General features: G+C 50.4%; 1 protein-coding gene across 5 annotated transcripts in view; it reads left to right on the top strand.

The window, feature by feature from the left end:
• Nucleotides 1-20,023, top strand: part of LOC125448657 (arrestin red cell) — a 144,608-nt gene that overhangs the window by 92,931 nt on the left and 31,654 nt on the right. For 2 of the 5 annotated variants that reach the window (XM_059642617.1, XM_059642616.1), the window contains exons 2-4: nucleotides 3,505-3,587; nucleotides 10,896-10,926; nucleotides 18,051-18,111. In XM_059642617.1, the coding sequence (XP_059498600.1) occupies nucleotides 3,538-3,587; nucleotides 10,896-10,926; nucleotides 18,051-18,111 (142 nt within the window). In that variant the 5' untranslated portion in view covers nucleotides 3,505-3,537. The remainder of the gene's footprint in view (nucleotides 1-3,504; nucleotides 3,588-10,895; nucleotides 10,927-18,050; nucleotides 18,112-20,023) is intronic. The other 3 variants (XM_059642618.1, XM_059642615.1, XM_059642614.1) reach the window with 2 other exon arrangements.

Genomic DNA, 20,023 nt, shown 5'->3' with positions numbered 1-20,023 from the left:
GCATGGGAGAGCTCAGGCCCTAAACCTATTAAACTCGACATTGAGTCCAGAAGGCTGTAGGGTCCCCAAGCGGAGAGTGAGATGTTCCTCCAGCTTGTGCTGAGCTTCGCTGGAACACTGCAGCAAGCCAGAGACAGAGATATTGGCCAGGGAGCAGGGTGGTGTGTTGAAGTGACTGGAACCTCGGGCAACTGGAAACTCGGGGTTTTTTTTTTGCAGGCAGAAGGTAGGTGTGCTGCAAAAGTGGTCACCCATTTCCCCAATGTAGCGGAGGCCACATCATGAGCAGCGAATGTAATGGACTAAATTGAGTGAAGCATGGGTAAAGTGTTTTAGCACAGTGAATGTTTTGGGTAGAGTGACACTTCCTCAGTTGACTTTTCAGAGTTAACACTTCTACGTGGTCATCAGTTCCTGGTGTTGCTTTTTTTTGTGGGGGGGGGGTGATGAGAGCAGTAGCTGGAGGATTTGTGACAAAATTCCACAGATTCACAACCCTTTGCAAGAAGAAGTTCCCCTTCCGCTCAGTCCTAAATCTGCTTTCCATTATTTTGAAGCTGTTCCCTCTTCTTGTTTCAGGGGGGAACAGCCTCCCTGCTTCCATCTTATCTACTCCCTTCACAATTTCACATGTTTCTATAAGATGCCCCTTCAATTCTTCTAATCCCAATGAGTATAGACGCAGCCCACTCTATCTCTCCTCATAAGCCAACCCACTCAACTCTGCAATCAAACGGGTGAACCTCCTCTCCACCAACTGTGATAGTGTATCCTTTCTTTAGAACTATATCTAGCCCCTTCTTGGAAACATTCAATTTTTTGGCATTGATTGCTTTCAGTGGCAGAGAATTCCTCAGGCTCCCCATTGCCTAGAGGAAGACATTTCTTCTCCGAGTCCAATCCAGAACTCCTAGGTCAGTCCCAGGGTTGATTTAGCGATGCTGGTGAGCTGCAAGCTGAGTGACTCTCTGCCTTGCTGGCTTGAGTGTTGTAATATTTCTGCCCCACACATCCTCAGACTAACCTTGATCGAAGGGAAAGGTTGTTGTGGGTCTCATGAAGGAGCAGTGTGTGTTCTGTTTCCGAAGGTCCTTCAGAACTTGGAGGGCCGGTTAGTGTTATTTCAGACTGAATTTACATTGGAAAAGCCGCTCTGAAAAGATATTATCACCTGGTACCAAAATATTTCCATCTATGCTGCCTTCTAAAGACTATGTACCTGTTCACTGGTAGTCTACCAAAGGAATAACATTTTAGGGAAGGTAGGGTTATTGGAGTGTCAGCTAACAGGACGGGCCCATCAATGGTGCTCACCGATGCAGTAAGCTGGTTCCTCAGCTCTGCTTTTCAGACAGCCCTGTACATGTGTCATTATCTTTCTCTCTATGAATATTTCATCATCTCTGTGAGTGCCCTATGTCTCTCAAGACTTCTACCAGACTGGGCCTTCAGAGTCGCCCCAGTGGGGAAGGGACTTGTCAGAACAAGTAGCCTCCTGTGTGAGAGAGAGCCATTTCTGTTTCTGGGACAGTTTCCATGCAGCTATCGTGAAGACCAGCGCCAAGCCCAACATGCTCTTTTAGTTTGTAATTGACTCCACGGCCATAGCTTGGGAGGTGAACATGAACCAGCTGTCCAGCATTACAGGTTGGCTGCGATAGGAGCACCGACCTTTCTACCAAGGATCATCCCTCCCTCCCACATCATTTTCCTCCTCCCTCTGTCCCTCTGTGTGTGTCTCTCGCTCTCACTTTGTCTGTCTCTCTGTCTCTCTCTCTCTCTCTGCCTCTGTCTCTCTCTCTCTCCCCCCCTCTCTCCCATCCCCACCTCGCTCTCTTTCTCAGTAATCTTGCACACCCTTCCCTTCCTCAGCAGTGATCCAGTTCCCCCTCTGAAGCCTCGACTGAACACATTTCAGCTACAGTCGGGGGCAGTGTGTTCCAGATCACAACCATTCCCCGTGTGGCAAGGTCTCTCCTCACATCACCATTGCTTCTTTGGTCAATCTTGTTAAACCTGTGCCCCCGTCCTTTGATTCTTCCACCGATGGGGCTAGTTTCTACCTCTCCATTCATGGTTTTGAACCTTGTGAGATCTCAACAACGCTCCGCGTGGGAGACTGGTTAGATCACATGGGATCCAGGAAGAGCTAGCCAATTGGGTTGACAGTGGGAGACAGGGGTTGTGATCAACTGTGTGCTGTAAGGATCAGTGCTGGGTCCACTGTTATTCATCATTATTATAATTGATTTTCATGAGAATATTGGAGATGAGGTTAGTAAGTTTGTGGATGGCACCAAAGTTGGTGGATGAGTGCACAGTGAAGACAATTATCTGAGAGTACATGGGACGACGATCAGATGGGCCAGTGGGCTGAGGATTTGCATATGGAGTGTAATTTAGATAAATGAGAGGTGTTGCACTTTGGTAAGGCAAATCAGTGCAGGACTTACACAGTCAATAGTAGGTATTGGGGGTGGTGTTGAACAGAGAGACCTGGGGGTGCAGGTACATAGTTCTATGGACGTGAAGTGACGACAAGTAGACAGGATGGCAAAGAAGATATTTGACACACTTACTTCTCTCAGTCAGAGCATTGAGCACAGGGGTTGGGATGTCATATTACAGCTGTACATTTCGAGGGATCTGGACCAAATGCAGGCAAGTGGGACTAGTTTAGTGTTGGAAACATGGTCGCCATGAACCAGTTGGGCTGAAGTGTCAGTTTCTGTGCTGTATGAGTCTATCGAGGATCACCCTGCGTTCTTCTAAACTCCAGCAATTCTACGCCCGACTTGCTCATTCTTTCTTTGGGAGATAACTCCTTACTCCAGGAATTGCCTTTGTTTTGGCTTCCAATGCCGCCCTCAGGTGAGGGGCATGAATCTCTACACTGTACTCTAGGTACGGTCCCACAAACTCCCTATACAGTTCCAACAAGCCTTCCCTACTTTCACATTCCAAACCCCCAGCCCCTCCACAGCCCACCACTACCCCACCCTCACCTTTGCCATGAAGGCTATAGAGCTTACATACAAGGTCACCCAGATCCCCCTGTACCACAGCATCTGTGTTTGGAGTAGGAGCATAGCAAGAACCCTTTCTGGCCTGGAAATTGCCTGTGTTACATCTTGCGATGGGCACACCTTGACAAATCAAGTGATAACTTCATGATCATTCCATTACAAGGCATCCTTTACGGTTTGATGTTCTTATTCTCCATCCGACCTTGAATCTCTTAAAACATGACATTTGATTGGCAGTTCTGTTGTAAACTTAGTGGCTTTAATGTTAGCCCAGACACTGCTGTGCCAGATGAATGTAATGTTTGTGCATTTTAGATGGCGCTACTAGATCTCTGTTGGATTCTTTATTACCACAATACCCACCCCTGGTTTCTGATGTTATGTTTGATCACATGGGCATTGCCACATCAGTGAAAACATACTGTCGAGGAAAACCCATACCAAGATGAGTTGAGTTCACAAAGAATTCTTATTTTAGGCTGAGAAAAGGGTTCGGGAGCTGTCATCAGAAATGCATGGAGTTCCAGAAGCTGGAAAGGACAAACACTTGGTATTTTCACAGTGAGTGGGAGGGGCCGTTGTCTGCACTTGACATGAATTCGCTTGTCCCTGTGTGCGTTTCCTGTGCTGAATTTTGAGGCTTGCAATGCAAACTTGACACGACAGCAACTGTTGCAAGTTATTTCTGTACTTCGCATTTCGCTTTTGGTTAAAAATATACCTAAGCTGTAAATCTTCCCTGTTTTAAAAAGAAAATTGCTTGCTCGCAGAGGTTTATTCAGGATCATACACCCAGAGAAAATGGCTATTATTTTGCAAGTGAAGTTTCTCCCTCCATGAGCTCAGTGTTGGGGCTGGAGTGCAGGTAAGGTAGTTTTACCTTGATTGTACACGGCCCTCGTGTCTTCGATCCTGTGTGCATTTTTACAAACGAGGAACAGCACTGACCAGTTCGCCCCTTGACCCTCTTCACTGTCCAATTAGATCGCAGAACCCCGACAGCGCGGGAGCAGACCATTTGCTCCTTGGGTCCACACTGACCCTCTGACCAGCATTCCACCCCTTACTCTGTTCCTGTAAACTTGCATTTCCCACTGCCAATCCAACCTACCCTGCACACCTTTGGACAGCGGGGGGGAGGGGGGGGAAACTGTAGCACCCGGAGGAAACCTACACAGACCCGGGGAGAACTGTGGATACAGATACAGTCGCCCGAGGGGAGGATCGAACCTGGGTCCCTGGCGCCATGAGGCAGCAGCGCTCACCACTGAGTCACCGTGCTTCCTCTGATTCCCGAGCTTAGGGACCTGCTTAGCTGAAGGTACAGCCGCCAGTGATGGAGTGAGGCAAGGAAGGGCAGGTGGGATGGGGAGGAGGTCAGAGTTGGCATACCTCATGCTGGGAGCACGCTACCACATTGATGGAAGCTGGAGATTGGCAACCAAGTTGAGATATGAAGGTAAAACAGAAGCCTAGTGAACAAGTCAGACTTCCAAAAGGCATTCGACCCAATGCCACATGACAGACTTGTAAACAGGGTTTCTCGCTCTTGTAAGGAAGTGGGGGGGGGGGGGGCGGGAATAGCAGCAAAATGATTGGGTGAGGGAGAGGAAACAAGAGTGGAATGGTGAATGGATTTTATTTTTGGGCCAAAATCTGCAGTTTCTGACGTGAACTTCCCCCAGGAGTCAGTATTGAGCCCTTGATTTTCCTGATTATATATGATCCAGACCTTTGGGGGTGCTGGGGACGGTTCTAATGTGTGCAAACCTCGGAGGAACGCTACAAAATGAGGAGGACAGTATAGGTCATCAGAAATGGCATTGACTAAGTTGGTGGAGTGGGCAGATGGATGGCACTCGCTATTCGACATGGAGAAGTGTGAGGTGATGGAGTTTGCTCAGAAGAACATGGGGAGTCAGTATAAAATTTGGGGTGATGGTCTAAAGGGTGTGAAGGAGCAAAGAGGTCCGGGTGCACACATCATTAAAGTAGGCAGAGCAGGTCGAGAGAGCCGGTTAATAAAACATGCATTAATCTAAACTTCACGGAAGGCGCCATAAACAGAAGTTGCTGGAAATGCTCAGCAGGTCTGGCAGCATCTGTGAAGCAAAACAAAAATCGATGTTAATGTTTTGGGCCTGGTGACCCTTCCCCTGAGGAACTCTGGCACTTTTCTTCACAGATGCTGCCAGCATTTGCAGTAACTTCTGTTTTTTGTTCCTGACCTGCAGTTCTTCCAGCTTTCGTTGAAAGGGCCACTGAGTCCAAGGGTTTGGAGGTTATGATGAACTTATGTGGGACATGGTGCTGAGGTTGTACAGGACATTGGTGAGGCCTCTTCTGGAGCAGTTCCAGCTGCCCTCTTGTAGGAAGGATATTATTAAGCTGGTGTGGGTTCAGAAAGATTTACCAGGATCTTGCTAGCAATGAGGCTGGATAGGCTGGGATTTTATTCACTGGAGCGTAGCAGGTCGAGGGGTGACCTTCTCGAGGTTTATAAACTCGTGAGGGGCATAGGTAAGGCGAATGACAGGTGTCTTTTCTCTAGGGTGGGGGATTTCAGGACTAGGGGGCATATTTTTAAGGTGACAGGAGAAAGATTTGAAGAGGTCATGGGGGGACGGGAGCAAATTTTTTTTATCAGAGAGAGTGGTTTGTGTGTGGCATGAACTTCCAGAGGAAATGGTGGACGTGGGTACAGTTACAACATATAAAAGACATTTGGATAGGTACATGAATAGGAAAGGTTTGGAGGGATATGGGTCAAGCACAGGCTGGTGGGACTAGTTTAGTTTAGGAACACAGTCAGCATGGACTGGTTGGGCCCGAGGGTCTGTTTCCATGTTGTGTCACTCTAGTTAGACTTCAGATTGTGTCCCTCACTTTCAGAGGGATGGGAACACATAGGGAAGAGTGCAGAAGTGATTGACAACACATGGTTCCAGGGATGAGAAACATCAGTGATCAGGATAGATTTAAGAAATTGGGACTGTTCCTGGGGGCTGAGAGGAGCTCTGATAGAAGTTTTCAAAGTAGTGAGTGCCCTGGTGCAAGGGACGAGAACAAGGGGGCAGAGCTTTTAAAGTGGCTTACAAAAGAAGCAGATGCTTTAAGAGAGGAAATGTTTCATACAGTGAATGGTTGAAGTTACTGCAAATGCTGGCAACATCTGTGAATGTGGCTCAAGTGAGACGCTTGAAGAGTATAGCGTGATTATTTAATTTGGAAATGACTTGGTTGTGGGGGGGGAACGTGGGGCAAAGGGCAGGAGATTGGACCTCAGAGAGCTGGGGCAAATGTGATTTTCGAAATGAACCCTTTCTGTGAGGAGGGGAGGATAGTGGTGGAGTTGTACTGAAAAGAGAACGTGAGTGAGTGAGTTAGACCAACAGAAATAAACACCTACTCAGGGCTAAAAGAGAAACTAGTGATGAAGCCTTGAATATTGCAGTTTTTTAAAAAAAAATGTCTACCTTTGAGATGTGGCAGTTCCTTCCAGTTCCCTCTCTGACTGATTTAGGAGCACCCCTGACGCATGGGTGCAGGGAGAGAGGGGGCTGGTTTTGCAGTGACTTGTGTTAGACCTCATAAATTTCCTTGGCTCTAAACCGGCCGAGGATCGATTTTGTTGGCATCTTGAGGCAGTTGCCATTTCGAAGCAGGCTGGAGGGAGCACATTTATCCTCCCTCTGGCCCCAACTGGGTCTCGCTGGCCTTTGCCAGCAACAGTCACTGAACTCCAACAGCCCAGTGAGGGGCACCCACTTTGGGATCTTTTGGCCAGTTCTGAGGAAGGGTCACCAGGACCCGAAACGTTAACTCTGTTTTCCTTCCCTCACAGATTGCTGTCGGACCTGCTGAGCTTTTCCAGCAACTTCTGCCTTTGTTCCTGATTCACAGCGTCCGCTGTTCTTTGGGTTTTTAGTTGGATCAATGTTTTTGGCATCTGTATGCTCCCCACCCAGAGCGGTGAGGTAACACTGACCCCGAACTGAGCAGGGTTGGTGAAGGGAGGGAGGGTCAAACTTCTACCAACATCCGTTACGCACCCCCCACCGACTTCCCTCCACTCAATGGACCCAGCACTCCTGGCAATCTTCAACCAAGCGCACGGCCCATCTCGGTCTATACCAGACCCCTCCCCTCCCCCTGCCCCCGGTGTATTGAGCGCCAGTCTCTGATATCTGAGGCTTGGGGCCCTGACAATATTCTGGCAATACAGCGCATCTTCTTCACTGTCGCTACTCCACATCGCTGGTGCCTGGGGCTGGAAACTGAATGTTTGTGGATCGAGCGGTGTGCTGTGTGGGATGGGGCAATCAAATGTTGGAGAGCCGTAGGAAATAGGAGCAAGCTGAGGCCATTCAACAGGATCGTGGCTGGTCGTCCAACTTGTTGCTGCTCTCTTCCTCAATAACCTTTAATCCCTTTTGGCCGTAAGGACCAAGTCCAGCCCCCTTCTTGAAAACATACAATATTTTGGCCTGAGCCACTTTCTGCCGCAGAGAATTCCACAGGTTTGTCCCTCGCTGGGTGAGCACTTCCCTTCCCTCTGTATCTGGCATTTTTAGATTGTGACCCCCTGGCTCGGGGCTCCCTGGTCATCAGGAACGCCCTTCCTGTGCTTTACCCCTGTTAAACTCTGACAGGTTAAATGTAGAGGGGGCAGGGATTGGAATGAAGTAAACCAAAGAACTGTGGATGCCAGAGATCTGGAACAAGATTGGAAATTGCTGGAGGGTCTGTGGGGAGAGAGGAAAACAAAGTTAAGCCCAGTGACTCTTGGTCAGGCCTAGGAGGAGGGAGGTAGGGATGAAGGGAGGGGCTGGCAGCTTCGAGGCCTGGTGCAGATTGGGTGGGCCAAATGGCCTTTTCTGTACAAGCAGGAGGGCTCGTGCTGCTTGATAAATCTCTCCGAGCTGTGCTGGCTCGCCGCTGGGTTTCTAGAACCTGCTGAATGGTGAGGTGTAACATGCTTGGCAAGCATAGTGGATGTGCAAGAGCACAGCATGTGTTCTTGGCAGTGACTTCAGAGCCATCTCATTCATAATGCTCAGTGCTTTTAATAACCCCGAGCAGCAGGGAGCTGCCGTGAAGACACCAATAAATTTTGCTCACTTTGCGGTGCCTTCTATTGTAGTTTTTCTCTCTCTTCCCCTCTCTCTGTTACCAAACTGTCAACTAGGCGCCCTTAATAACTTCCTTCCCCGGGACGGGGTGGCTTTTCTTCAAAATTCACTCACAGATGTGGTGCCGCTGAGCGGGCCAGTGGGTTTTCCTGCCCATCCCTAATTGCCCATGGGGCCATCTGGATCCAACCGCACCGGCTGTGGTGTCTGGAATCACACATAATCAAGATTGGGGGAAGGATGCAGAGTCCTACGACACAGAAACAGACCCTGCTGAACATAATCCCAAAGCGAACCAGCCCGTAGCTGCCTGCTCCTGGCCCATATCCCTCCGAACCTTTCCTATTCACATTCTTATACAAGCGCCTCTTGGACACTGTAACTGCACCCGTGTCCACTGCTTCCTCAGGAAACTCGTTCCATACGCAAACCCACCGCCCCCCCCAATAAAACCTTTGCCCCTCATGTCTTTTCTAAATCGCCCTCCTCTCACCTTTACGACGATGCCACCTGACCTTGAAATCCCCACCCCAGGGAAAAGACACCTATGTATCCCTCATTACTTTATAACCTTCAAAAAGGTCGCACAAGTGAACCATTTGAGTTAAATGACAGTCGGCAGTGGCTATCAATCCACTAGCGTTTTAACTGCAGATTTTTTTTTTAAAACGTATTCATTCAAATGTTCAAATCCAGGCATCTGGCAATTAGCCCAGTGATATTACCACTGCGCTACCACCTCCCCAGACCATACAGTAACCCCTCAGTGGGAGAAAGTTGTGCCCTTTGTCATGTTACTCATAGTGTTTGAACATTCACGTTCTCGTTGGTAGTTGGCAAACTCTGGGTTAGTTTATTGAAAGCAATAAAACACACAAGCAGATGCCATGGCAATCCGGGTGATTTCTCTGACCTGAATAAATCCACAAACTGGGGGCTGCTAGAAACTGGAAATGAAAACTAAAAGCTGGAGAACCTCAGCGAGGGGCTGAGACATGACTACATTACGTCCTGGGAGTGGACTTCATAGCCAGCGTGGGTGTGAAGGGCATTGTGGAAGAACCTTGGGGTTGGGGGTTGGGGGCTGGGGGGCACGGTGGCTCAGCGGTTAGCGCTGCAGCCTCACGGCACCAGGTTCAATTCCAGCCTCAGGTGACTGTCTGTGTGGAGTTTGCATATCCTCCCCGTGACTGCGTGGGTTTCCTCCCACAGTCCAAAGATGTGCAGTGTAGGGTGGATTGTCCAGGGATGTGTGGGTTATGGTAGATTGGCCGTGCTAAATTGCCCATTGGTGCCCGGGGTGTGCAAGTTAAGGTGGATTGGCCATGGGAAATGCAGGGTAACAGGGATGGGGTGGGGGTGTGGGTGGGATGTTCTTCAGAGGGTTGGTGTGGACTGAATGGGCCAAAGGGTCTCCTTCCATACTGTAGGGACGCAATGCTCAGACCCGCCTGGCAGCATCTGTGTAGAGAAAGAGAAACACGTTTCGGGTCCAGCTCCAAAGAAGAAACACTGGAGTCAAAATATTAACTCTGTTCCTCCCTCTCCACAGATGCTGCTAGACCAAACTGATCTTCTCCAGCACTGTCTGATTTCTCTGACAGCCTGGCAGGCAGTTGAACCTGGAATCTGGCAATTGTGTATTACAGGGGAAAAGACAGGGAAGTGGAGTTGAGGGTGATCAGATCAGCTATGATCTCAATGAATGGTAGAGCAGACCGGATGGGCTGAATGGCCTACTTCTATGGTCAAAATCAGCCTGGCTTTGGAGGGAGTTCAGAGGAGGTTTCCAAGAATGATCCCAAGGGTGAAGGGCTGTCATACGAGGAGCAGTTGAGAACTTTGGGTCTGTACTCTACAGAGTTGGGAAGTGGGATCTGATTGAAACTTAAGAATGCTGAAATGCTTGGGTAGAGTAGACGGGGAGAAGGTGGTTCCACCAGTAGGAGAGACAAGGTCCCAAGGGCACAGCCTCAGAGTGAAGGAATGAACATAGATGAGGAGGAATTTCTTCAGTCAGAGTGTGGTGAATCTGTGGAACTCATTGCCACAGAGGGCTGTGGAGCCGAAAGCATTGAGTGCCTTTAAGACCGAGATAGACAGGTTCCTGATTAATAAAGGAGGCCGGGGGGGGGGGGGGGGGGGTCAAGGATGACAGGGAGAAGGCAGGAGAATGAGTTTGAGAAACATCTGAAAACCACGATCGAATAGTGGCGTGGACTTGATGGGCTGAATGGCCTAATTGTGCCCTCATATCTCATGGTCTTAGGTTTTTAATCTGCTCGATTATCTGGGCGATGGGCATGAACAGGATGGAAGCACAGTTGGGATCATAGCCCTAAGTTATGTGGTAGACATGTTTTGAACTCAGATGAAGCGAGAGTTCTTCACATGGACAACCTGCGAAATTCTCTACTGCAGAAGAGTGCCGAGACCCAGTGATTCAATACATTCCATGGAAAAGAAATGCAGGCACTTCTAGTGTCCAAAAATGTACAGGGAGGGTGGCATTGAAATAAAGGAGCGGCCGCATTGAATGGCAGACTGGATTTGATGGAGCGAATGGCCTCATCCTGCCTCCGTAAGACCTGTCGTTCTGTCTCCGAAGGCAGATGCACATGTTTTGGAGAGGGGAAATAAGAGATGCCATTCCTGCCGTCTGTTTCTCTGCAGTGTGTTATCTTGCGACGACCCTGTCACAAGTGCTCTAATGGCTGTCCAATTCTCTCTGTTTCAGGGTGTTTAAGAAGTCAAGCCCAAATTGCAAGGTAAGAGAACTTTGCTGACTTCTGGGGAATCGTGAAAGTAAATAAGAGATTCAAGATTTATGGCTAGTCCCTGATGTCCCTGGGGAAAATAGCTGAGGCCTGTGTGATGGAGAAGAACGGGGTTAGAGACGGACTGTGCTTGGGTACATCTACGCTGGCCTTAAAGACAGATGTCCTCCCCCATGCCATCTACGAAGTTCATCTGCAGTATTAATGTTCTCAATAGCTTTCCTGGAATAGGACAATTCTAATGTGTGTACTTCCACCCATGTTGATTCTACACTAAAGTGGGTTGAAGGGCACCTTGGATGATTAGCACTGCTGTCTCGCAGTGCCAGGGACCCTATTCAATGCCATCCTAAGCTGACTATGCATATTGCACATCCTTCCTGTGTTTGCGTGGGTTTCCTCCCACAGTCTGCAGATGTGTTGGTTAGGGTGGATTGGCCGTGCTAAATTGTCCCGTAGTGCCCAGGGATGTGCGGGTTAGGGTGGATTGGCCGTGCTAAATTGTCCCATAGTGCCCAGGGATGTGCGGGTTAGGGTGGGTTGGCCGTGCTAAATTGTCCCATAGTGCCCAGGGATGTGCGGGTTAGGGTGGGTTGGCCGTGCTAAATTGTCCCATAGTGCCCAGGGATGTGCGGGTTAGGGTGGGTTGGCCGTGCTAAATTGTCCCATAGTGCCCAGGGATGTGCGGGTTAGGGTGTATTGGCCGTGCTAAATTGTCCCGTAGTGCCCAGGGATGTGCGGGTTAGGGTGGGTTGGCCGTGATAAATTGTCCCATAGTGTCCAGGGATGTGCGGGTTAGGGTGGATTGGCCGTGCTAAATTGTCCCATAGTGTCCAGGGATGTGCGGGTTAGGGTGGATTGGCCGTGATAAATTGCCCCGTAGTGCGCAGGGACGTATAGGCTAGGTGGGTTACTCATGAGAAATGCAATGTTACAGGGATAGGGTTGGAGGATGGTGGTTCTGAGTGGGATGCCCTTCAGAGGGGCGGTGCGTGGACTCTGAGCCGAATGCCCTGCTTCAACATGGCGGCGTGGGGGGGTGCTTCTGTGATTGGTGACGGCACTCCCTTTTCTCTGAGGTTTGGGGCAGATTTGATTATCTTTGAGCTGGGCTGTTCAGGGCTGCCCCATTCCCTCATCCCATCCACAGTGCAGTTCGCTGGATGTAGCATGGGAGCTGTGGTCAGTGGGGCTAGGCTTTCCAAATGCATCTGCTGGATGGGGAGAGTGTAGTGGGAGTTTTACTCAATATCGAACCCCATTCCGCCCCTGTTCTGGCAGTGTTTCATGGGGGTTTGTGTAGAGGGAGCTTTACTCTGTATCTAACCCCGTGCTGCCCCTGTCCTGGGGAGTGTTTGATGGGGGTAAGTGTAGAGGGAGCTTTACTCTGTATCTAACCCCGTGCTGCCCCTGTCCTGGGGAGTGTTTGATGGGGGTAAGTGTAGAGGGAGCTTTGCTCTGTATCTAAACCCGTGCTGCCCCTGTCCTGGCATTGTTTGAATGGGGACAGTGTAGAAGGAGCTTTACTCTGTATCTAACCCCGTGCTGCCCCTGTCCTGGGGAGTGTTTGATGGGCGACAGTGTAGAGAGAGCTTTACTCTGTATCTAACCCCGTGCTGCCCCTGTCCTGGCATTGTTTGAATGGGGACAGTGTATAGAGAGCTTTACTCTGTATCTAACCCCATGCTGCCCCTGTCCTGGGGAGTGTTTGATGGGGGACAGTGTATAGAGAGCTTTACTCTGTATCTAACCCCGTGCTGCCCCTGTCCTGGGGAGTGTTTGATGGGGGACAGTGTAGAGGGAGCTTTACTCTGTATCTAACCCCGTGCTGCCGCTGTCCTGGGAGTGTTTGATGGTGGGGACAGTGTAGACGGAGCTTTACTCTGTATCTAACCCCGTGCTGCCGCTGTCCTGGGAGTGTTTGATGGTGGGGGACAGTGTAGAGGGAGCTTTACTCTGTACCTAACCCCGTGCCACAGTCTGAAGTACTTCCTTGACCCTCTGAGTATAAAGGTGAGCATTGCTGAAGTTTAACGTTGATGCTGTGCAGCAATAACATTGTTTGGTTTCTGTTACTAAGACTACGATGTAAACTTGTCATTTCTTGGAAAGCCTCTTTGTGTGGATGTTCGACAGATGTTGTGTCCTGAGAGTGGCTCTGAATGACATCCAGGAAGGAGCTGTCGTGTTTGGCAACAAGTGAGGAACAGAGATGGCATTTGTAGAAACTTTGAATTTATTATTTCCTGTCCAAGGCTGGTTTGGAAGTGAGGATAACTCAGCGGGCTGTTCCTTACCTCCCATGAACGTTTCACCACAAGGCCCGGACTTGTAGCTTTGTCAACTGGGCTTGGCTCAGTTGAACAGAAAACCGCACTCACCTCTGAGTTGGAGGTTTGTGGGTTTAGGCCCAACTCTGAAGACCTGAGGCCACAAAGCTGGCTGTTGACCTCTTCGCTGGGGGAGGGGCAACAGAGCCACCCCATGTTGCGCCCGTCCTGGGGAGTCTTTGATGGCGGAGAGTGTAGAGGGAGCTTTACTCTGTATCTAAGCCCGTGCTGTCCCTGTCCTGGGGAGTCTTTGATGGCGGACAGTGTAGAGGGAGCTTTACTCTGTATCTAACCCCGTGCTGTTTCTGTACTGGAGAATGATGGGGAGACAGTGTAGAGGGAGCATTACTCTGTATCTCACCCCGTGCTGATGCTGTCCTGGGGAGCATTTGATTGCAGGGGACAGTGTAGAGGGAGCTTTACTCTGTATCTAACCTGATGCTGTTCCTGACCCTGGGGTTGTTTGATGGGGCACAATGTGGAGCATTCCACATTGTGAACCCATTTCTTATTCTCCCTACACATTCTCTGCTCTTCAGGAACAAGAGGCTAAGCCCTCCTGCCTCTCCCCCTCAATGAACCATAGAATCCCGACAATGTCGAAGCAGGCCATTTGGCCCATCAAGTCCACACTGATCCTCCAAAGTGCATCCCACCCAGAACCAACCCCCTGACCCTATCCTGTAAACCTGCATTTCCCATGGCTAACCCACCTACCCTTACATCCATGAGCGCTGCGGTACAATTTAGCACGGCCAACCCACCCTAACCCGCACATCCCTGGGCACTATGGGACAATTTAGCATGGCCAATCCACCCTAACCCGCACATCCCTGGGCACTACGGGACAATTTAGCACGGCCAATCCACCCTAACCCGCACATCCCTGGGCACTACGGGAAAATTTAGCACGGCCAATCCACCCTAACCCGCACATCCCTGGGCACTATGGGACAATTTAGCACGGCCAACCCACCCTAACCTGAACATCCCTGGGCACTATGGGACAATTTAGCACGGCCAACCCACCGTAACCTGAACATCCCTGGGCACTATGGGACAATTTAGCACGGCCAACCCACCTTAACCTGCACATCCCTGGGCACTATGGGACAATTTAGCACGGCCAATCCACCCTAACCCGCACATCCCTGGGCTCTACGGGACAATTTAGCACGGCCAATCCACCCTAACCCACACATCCCTGGGCACTATGGGACAATTTAGCACGGCCAATCCACCCTAACCCGCACATCCCTGGGCACTACGGAACAATTTAGCACGGCCAACCCACCCTAACCCGCACATCCCTGGGCACTACGGGACAATTTAGCACGGCCAATCCACCCTAACCCGCACATCCCTGGGCACTACGGAACAATTTAGCACGGCCAACCCACCCTAACCCGCACATCCCTGGGCACTACGGGACAATTTAGCACGGCCAATCCACCCTAACCCGCACATCCCTGGGCACTATGGGACAATTTAGCACGGCCAACCCACCCTAACCCGCACATCCCTGGTCACTACGGGACAATTTAGCACGGCCAACCCACCCTAACCCGCACATCCCTGGGCACTATGGGACAATTTAGCACGGCCAACCCACCCTAACCCGCACATCCCTGGGCACTATGGGACAATTTAGCACGGCCAATCCACCGTAACCCGCACATCCCTGGGCACTACGGGACAATTTAGCACGGCCAATCCACCCTAACCCGCACATCCCTGGACACTACGGGACAATTTAGCACGGCCAATCCACCCTAACCCGCACATCCCTGGGCACTACGGGACAATTTAGCACGGCCAATCCCACCCTAACCTGCACATCCCTGGGCACTACGTGACAATTTAGCACGGCCAACCCACCCTGGACTGTGGGAGGAAACCAGAACACTTGAAAATCTGGTATTTTTCTGCTCCATTTTGTCCTTGCATAAAAGAAATTTGAGGACCCCACAAAATGCCTGGCCTGGTTAGAGGCTTTTTGGCCTGTTTAGTTCATACTGGCATTTATGCTTCACTCTGCCCTCCACCCATACTTGCAGTTCATCTTGACCCTCTCCTCTAACCCTTTATCTACTCTTCCCATAGCCACTCGCCTATGTTTGATGTGTATTACTCCACCCTCTCTACATCAGGCACTCTGTCCTGCACACTCCCATCCATGTTCCTGCAGGTTGTCTCAAACTGGAAGCCCTCAGGCTCACTATCAACAGTTTTGCTCCTTCCCGGTCTCCACTTGAGTTGAAACCTTCTCTTCCCTGTTTTCGAGTTTTCTTCTTACTTTGGTCCACGCACAGAACGGGAAAAATATTATGCCTTTGGAGGCAGTTCAGAGAAGGAGAGGGTGTCTTCCGTGCTAAGGCTAAACAGGTTGGGACTCTGCTCTTCTGGAGGTCAGAAGAATGAGAGATGATCTGGTTGGAATGTATCAGATTCTTAAGGGTCAATGTTGAGAGGATGTCTCCCCACATGGGAAAGTCTCGGACCGGAGGGCACCATCTCAGAATGGAGGGGCACCAGTTTAAGACTGAGACAAGGAGGAATTTCTTCCTTTGGAATTCCTTGCCAGAGAAAGGGGTGAAGGCAGAGTCCTTGTGTATATTTAAGGTTGGGATACATGGATCCTTGATCAAGGGTTGCAGGAAAAGGGTAGGAAATTACAACAGGACTGGACAGGGTAGACGCAGGGTGCACATTCCCGATGGTGGGTGAGTCCAGACCAGGGGTCACAGCCTGAGGATTCAGGATAGACCATTTAGGACAGAGATGAGGCGACATTTCTTCAACCGAAGACTGGTGAGCCTTTGAAATTCGTCACTGTTGATGCCAAAACATTGAATGTATTCAAGAGGCATCTAGGGGTGAACGGGATCAAGGGTTCTGGGGAGAAAGCAGGATGAGACTGTTGAGTTGGACAATCAGCAATGACCGCAAAATATGGCGGAGCAGGCTCGAAGGGCTGAATGGCCTCCTCCCGCTCCTGTGCTTCTATGTAAAGTGCTCGTGGGAATTGTCGGACCGACCATGATCCTTTTTTACTGGGTTGAGGGGGGACACAGGCTCAAGGGGCCGAACGGTCCACACCTGGCCCCATGTCTGACGGAAGCCATTGGGTCAGTCTCTGAGCTGTTGTGCTAAATGGGCTGCTGACGCATGGCTTGTAACTCTGTGAGCGATGAGGCTTTTATTTTGTTTTGTTTGAATGGTTCCCTCGAAGCTCAGACTCCCACTAAGTCTGAAGTAGTGAAGGAGAGGTGGGTCTTGTCTTTGATGTATGTCCAAGGCAACCGTTCCCAGCTGGATGAACGTCTCCCCAGCTGAGAATTATCTGCGTAGCTTCTGTGAGCGTCAGTTCAGCTGTTAACAGCTTTGACGTTTTGGATTTGCGAGGGTTTACACAGAGCGGTTTCTGCTTTCTCTTGTCTTGCACGCAGCACTGGGCTGTGACGGGGAAAGCACTCGGGATATTTCCGCTCCTATTAACCTCCCTGTGACATTTTCAGTTTCCGCACAGCGATTTAATAACTGCAGGACCAGCCCATTGGTTGTAAAACACAACATCCACCTCCCTTTGTCCCCCTGTGCTGGTGAGAGGCTTCTGCAGTCATGGGAATGCAGTACAGCCTGAGGCTACTCTGCCCAGCAAAACATGTGCTGGCTCCTAGAAAAGGTCTACCTGCGTAGTTTACACAGCGTGAGATGCTCTCGCTTTCATACCCTCGCACAGCTCCTCAAACCGTCCATCACCCTCACAGCCTTACGCACCCCCTCCAACCCTCACTCCCTCTCAAACCCTCTCTCACCCTCACTCGCACTCACCCTTGCAGCTGCTCTCACGCCCCCCCCCCCAAGCCCTCCCTCACCTTTGCACCCACACACACGTTCACTCAAATGCTCCCTCACCCTCATATCCACTCCCACACCCAGCCAAGCCCTCCCTCACCCTCACACCCACTCACACACCCCTTTAAACCCTCACTCATTCTCTCACCCCTGCTCACACCCAGCCAAGCCCTCCCTCGCCCTCATGCCCACTCTCACACTCCCTCAAACCCTCACTCGCCTTCACAGCCACTCACACACTCCCTCAAACCACTCCTCAACCTCGCAGCCACTAACACACCCCCTCAAACCCTCTCCGCCCCACCCCCCACAGCCTCACATACCCCCTGGAACCGTCACAGCCTAACATACTTCCCCCAAACCTACACCACCTCTCAGCTTTACTCTCCCCCTCACAACCACTCACAGCCCTCCTCCCAAACCCCCCACCCTTGCCAAGAGAGAGAGGGTGTGAGGGAGTGAGTGCGTGAGAGCAATGGGGTATGCATTCTCCCCTTTCGAATCGTGAATGTCAGCAAGCTATGATTGCGTTAGTCCTGGATGTTCCAGCGTCCCATACCAGCTGATATCAGCCTCCCGTTTGTTCTGTCGGAAGCTGAACATTAGCCCATGATCAAGCCATCCCTCGTTATAAGTCACCAGGACTCATGAAAAGACCTGCGACCACACACTGGGCCTGAAGGGAGGGCCCAGTTTTTAGATAAATGTCTTTGGTGTCATGGGAGAATCTGTTAAATGTAGCTCCAGAACAGAAGAAGGGCCCCGACCCGCAACGTCAGCTGTCCTGCTCCTCTGATGTTGCCTGGCCCTCTGTGTTCATCCAGCTCCACACCTTGTTATCTAAATGTAGCTCTAGGCTGGATATTTCAGCCCAAACTGTGGAAAAACCTTGAACTAACCCTTCCTCCGTCTGGTTAACCCCTCTAGTTAACAGTCTACCTGGGCAAGAGAGACTTTGTTGACCACCTTGACCATGTGGACCCGGTCGGTAAGTCACATTTTGAGGCAATGCTTGTGCAGGCTGACCCCCTTTTATTGGTGGTCCCTGTTTTGGAGATGTATCGGGGCGGTGAGGGGTAGAGAGGTGGCCGGGGGAGTGGTGCAGGTGGGCTGGGGATGTGAGCTACACACCAAGACTGGGACAGATGCCGCAGAGACCATTCTCCCCCTTTGCACCTCTGCTGTCCCCTTGAGGAGCTACCTTTCCAAATCTCTAATCCATCGTCCACCTGAAAGTCAAGACCCTCGTTTTTTCTTTCTCTCTCTCTCTTCCCCCTCTCTCTCCCCCCTCCTCTCTCTCCCCGTACGCCCTCGCGCTCTCCCTCCCTCTCTCTTCTCGCCCCCTCCACCTCTTTTTCTCTCTCTCTCTCTCTTCTCATCCCCTCCACCTCTTTCTCTCTCTCTCTCTGTCTCTCCCTCCCCACCTCTCTCTCCCTCTCCCTCTCTCCCTCTCCCTTTCTCCCTCTTCCCCCCTGCCTCTCTCTCGCTGTCTCTCTATCTGTTCAGCTGTCTCTGGTCATCAGTTGAAGGAGATGATTTGTGTGACTGGTGAATACCCTTCAGCTTCCATCTTTACCAAATGACCAAATCTGGGGAAAGAGGGATGCAGCTTGACAGGGTGGATGCCAAGTGGATGTTCCTCCTTGCGTGTGGGGTTACTAGGGACGGGCAATAAATGCTGGCCAGCCAATGACTGAAACAAAACCAGGAGAGCGCCACTAAGGCTGACGATGGGCAGAATCTCATGTTCTGACGGGGGCTGTTATGTTTTTGGATTTTGCTTCCCCAGAAATCAGGGTCTTTGCATCTCTTCCTAAAAAAGAAATACTCCTTCTGGACAAACAAAAGTTATGGGGGAGAGGTTAGATGGGACTGTGGTGTGGGGCCTGCAGGAGCAGGATCTCTCCCAGCACAGATTTGAAGGGACTAAATGGTATTCATTCTCCCCCAGTTTCCTTGCCCACGCAGTTCCTCAAAACTCCATCTTCACAAAAAGTCCAGCGTTGACCAATTGGCAACAATTAAATGAACAGAGAGAGAGAGACAGTTATCAGAGAGGCGATGGCCTCATGATATCATTGACAGACAAACCTGGGTAACATCTGTAGACCCAGGTTTGAATCCCACTATATTTTTATTCATTCATGGGATGAAGCTTTCACAGGCCAGGCAGCATTTATTGCCCTTCCCCTAATTGCCCCAGAGGGCAGTTAAGGGTCAACCACATTGCTGTGGGTCTGGAGTCACATGTAGGCTAGACCAGATAAGGATGGCAGTTTCCTTCCCTGAAGGACATAAGTGAACCAGATGGGCTTCTTTGACCCCTGACATTCAGCAATGGAATCGTGGCCACTATTAAATTCTTAATTCCAGATTTTTACTGAATTCAAGCTCCACCATCTGTCATGGCGGGATTCGAACCCTGCTCCCCTAGAGCATTACCCGGGTCTCTGGATTTACATGGCAGCAATAATATCTCTAGGCCGTTCCCTCCCCTGAATGGGAGATGGTGGAATCTGAATTCATTAAAATCTGGAGTGCAGAGTCTAAAGATGACCATAAATGTATTGTCAATCGTCGGGAACCATCTGGATCACCAGTGATCATTCAGGGAAGGAAACGGCCATCCTTACCTGATCTGGCCTACGTGTGACTCCAGGCCCATAGCAATTGGGGTGACTGGGGTGACTGCTTCTCTGGATAAGCAATAAATGCTGGCCCAGCAAATGAAACAACAGAGTTAGCGTTTTGAGCCGGTATAAGCCATAGAGTTGTACCGCACAGAAACAGATCCTTCAGCCCATCTCGTCCATGCCGACCAGGTATCCCAAACTAAACTAGCCCCATTTGCCTGTATCCCTCAATTTGCGTATCTGCCCAGATGTCTTTTTAATACGGTT

This window comes from Stegostoma tigrinum, chromosome 45 (genome assembly GCF_030684315.1).
Source record: "Stegostoma tigrinum isolate sSteTig4 chromosome 45, sSteTig4.hap1, whole genome shotgun sequence".
NCBI classification, from domain to species: Eukaryota; Metazoa; Chordata; class Chondrichthyes; order Orectolobiformes; family Stegostomatidae; genus Stegostoma; species Stegostoma tigrinum.
Note: the sequence above shows the minus strand (reverse complement) of the source record. Positions and strands in the feature narration are given on the sequence as shown.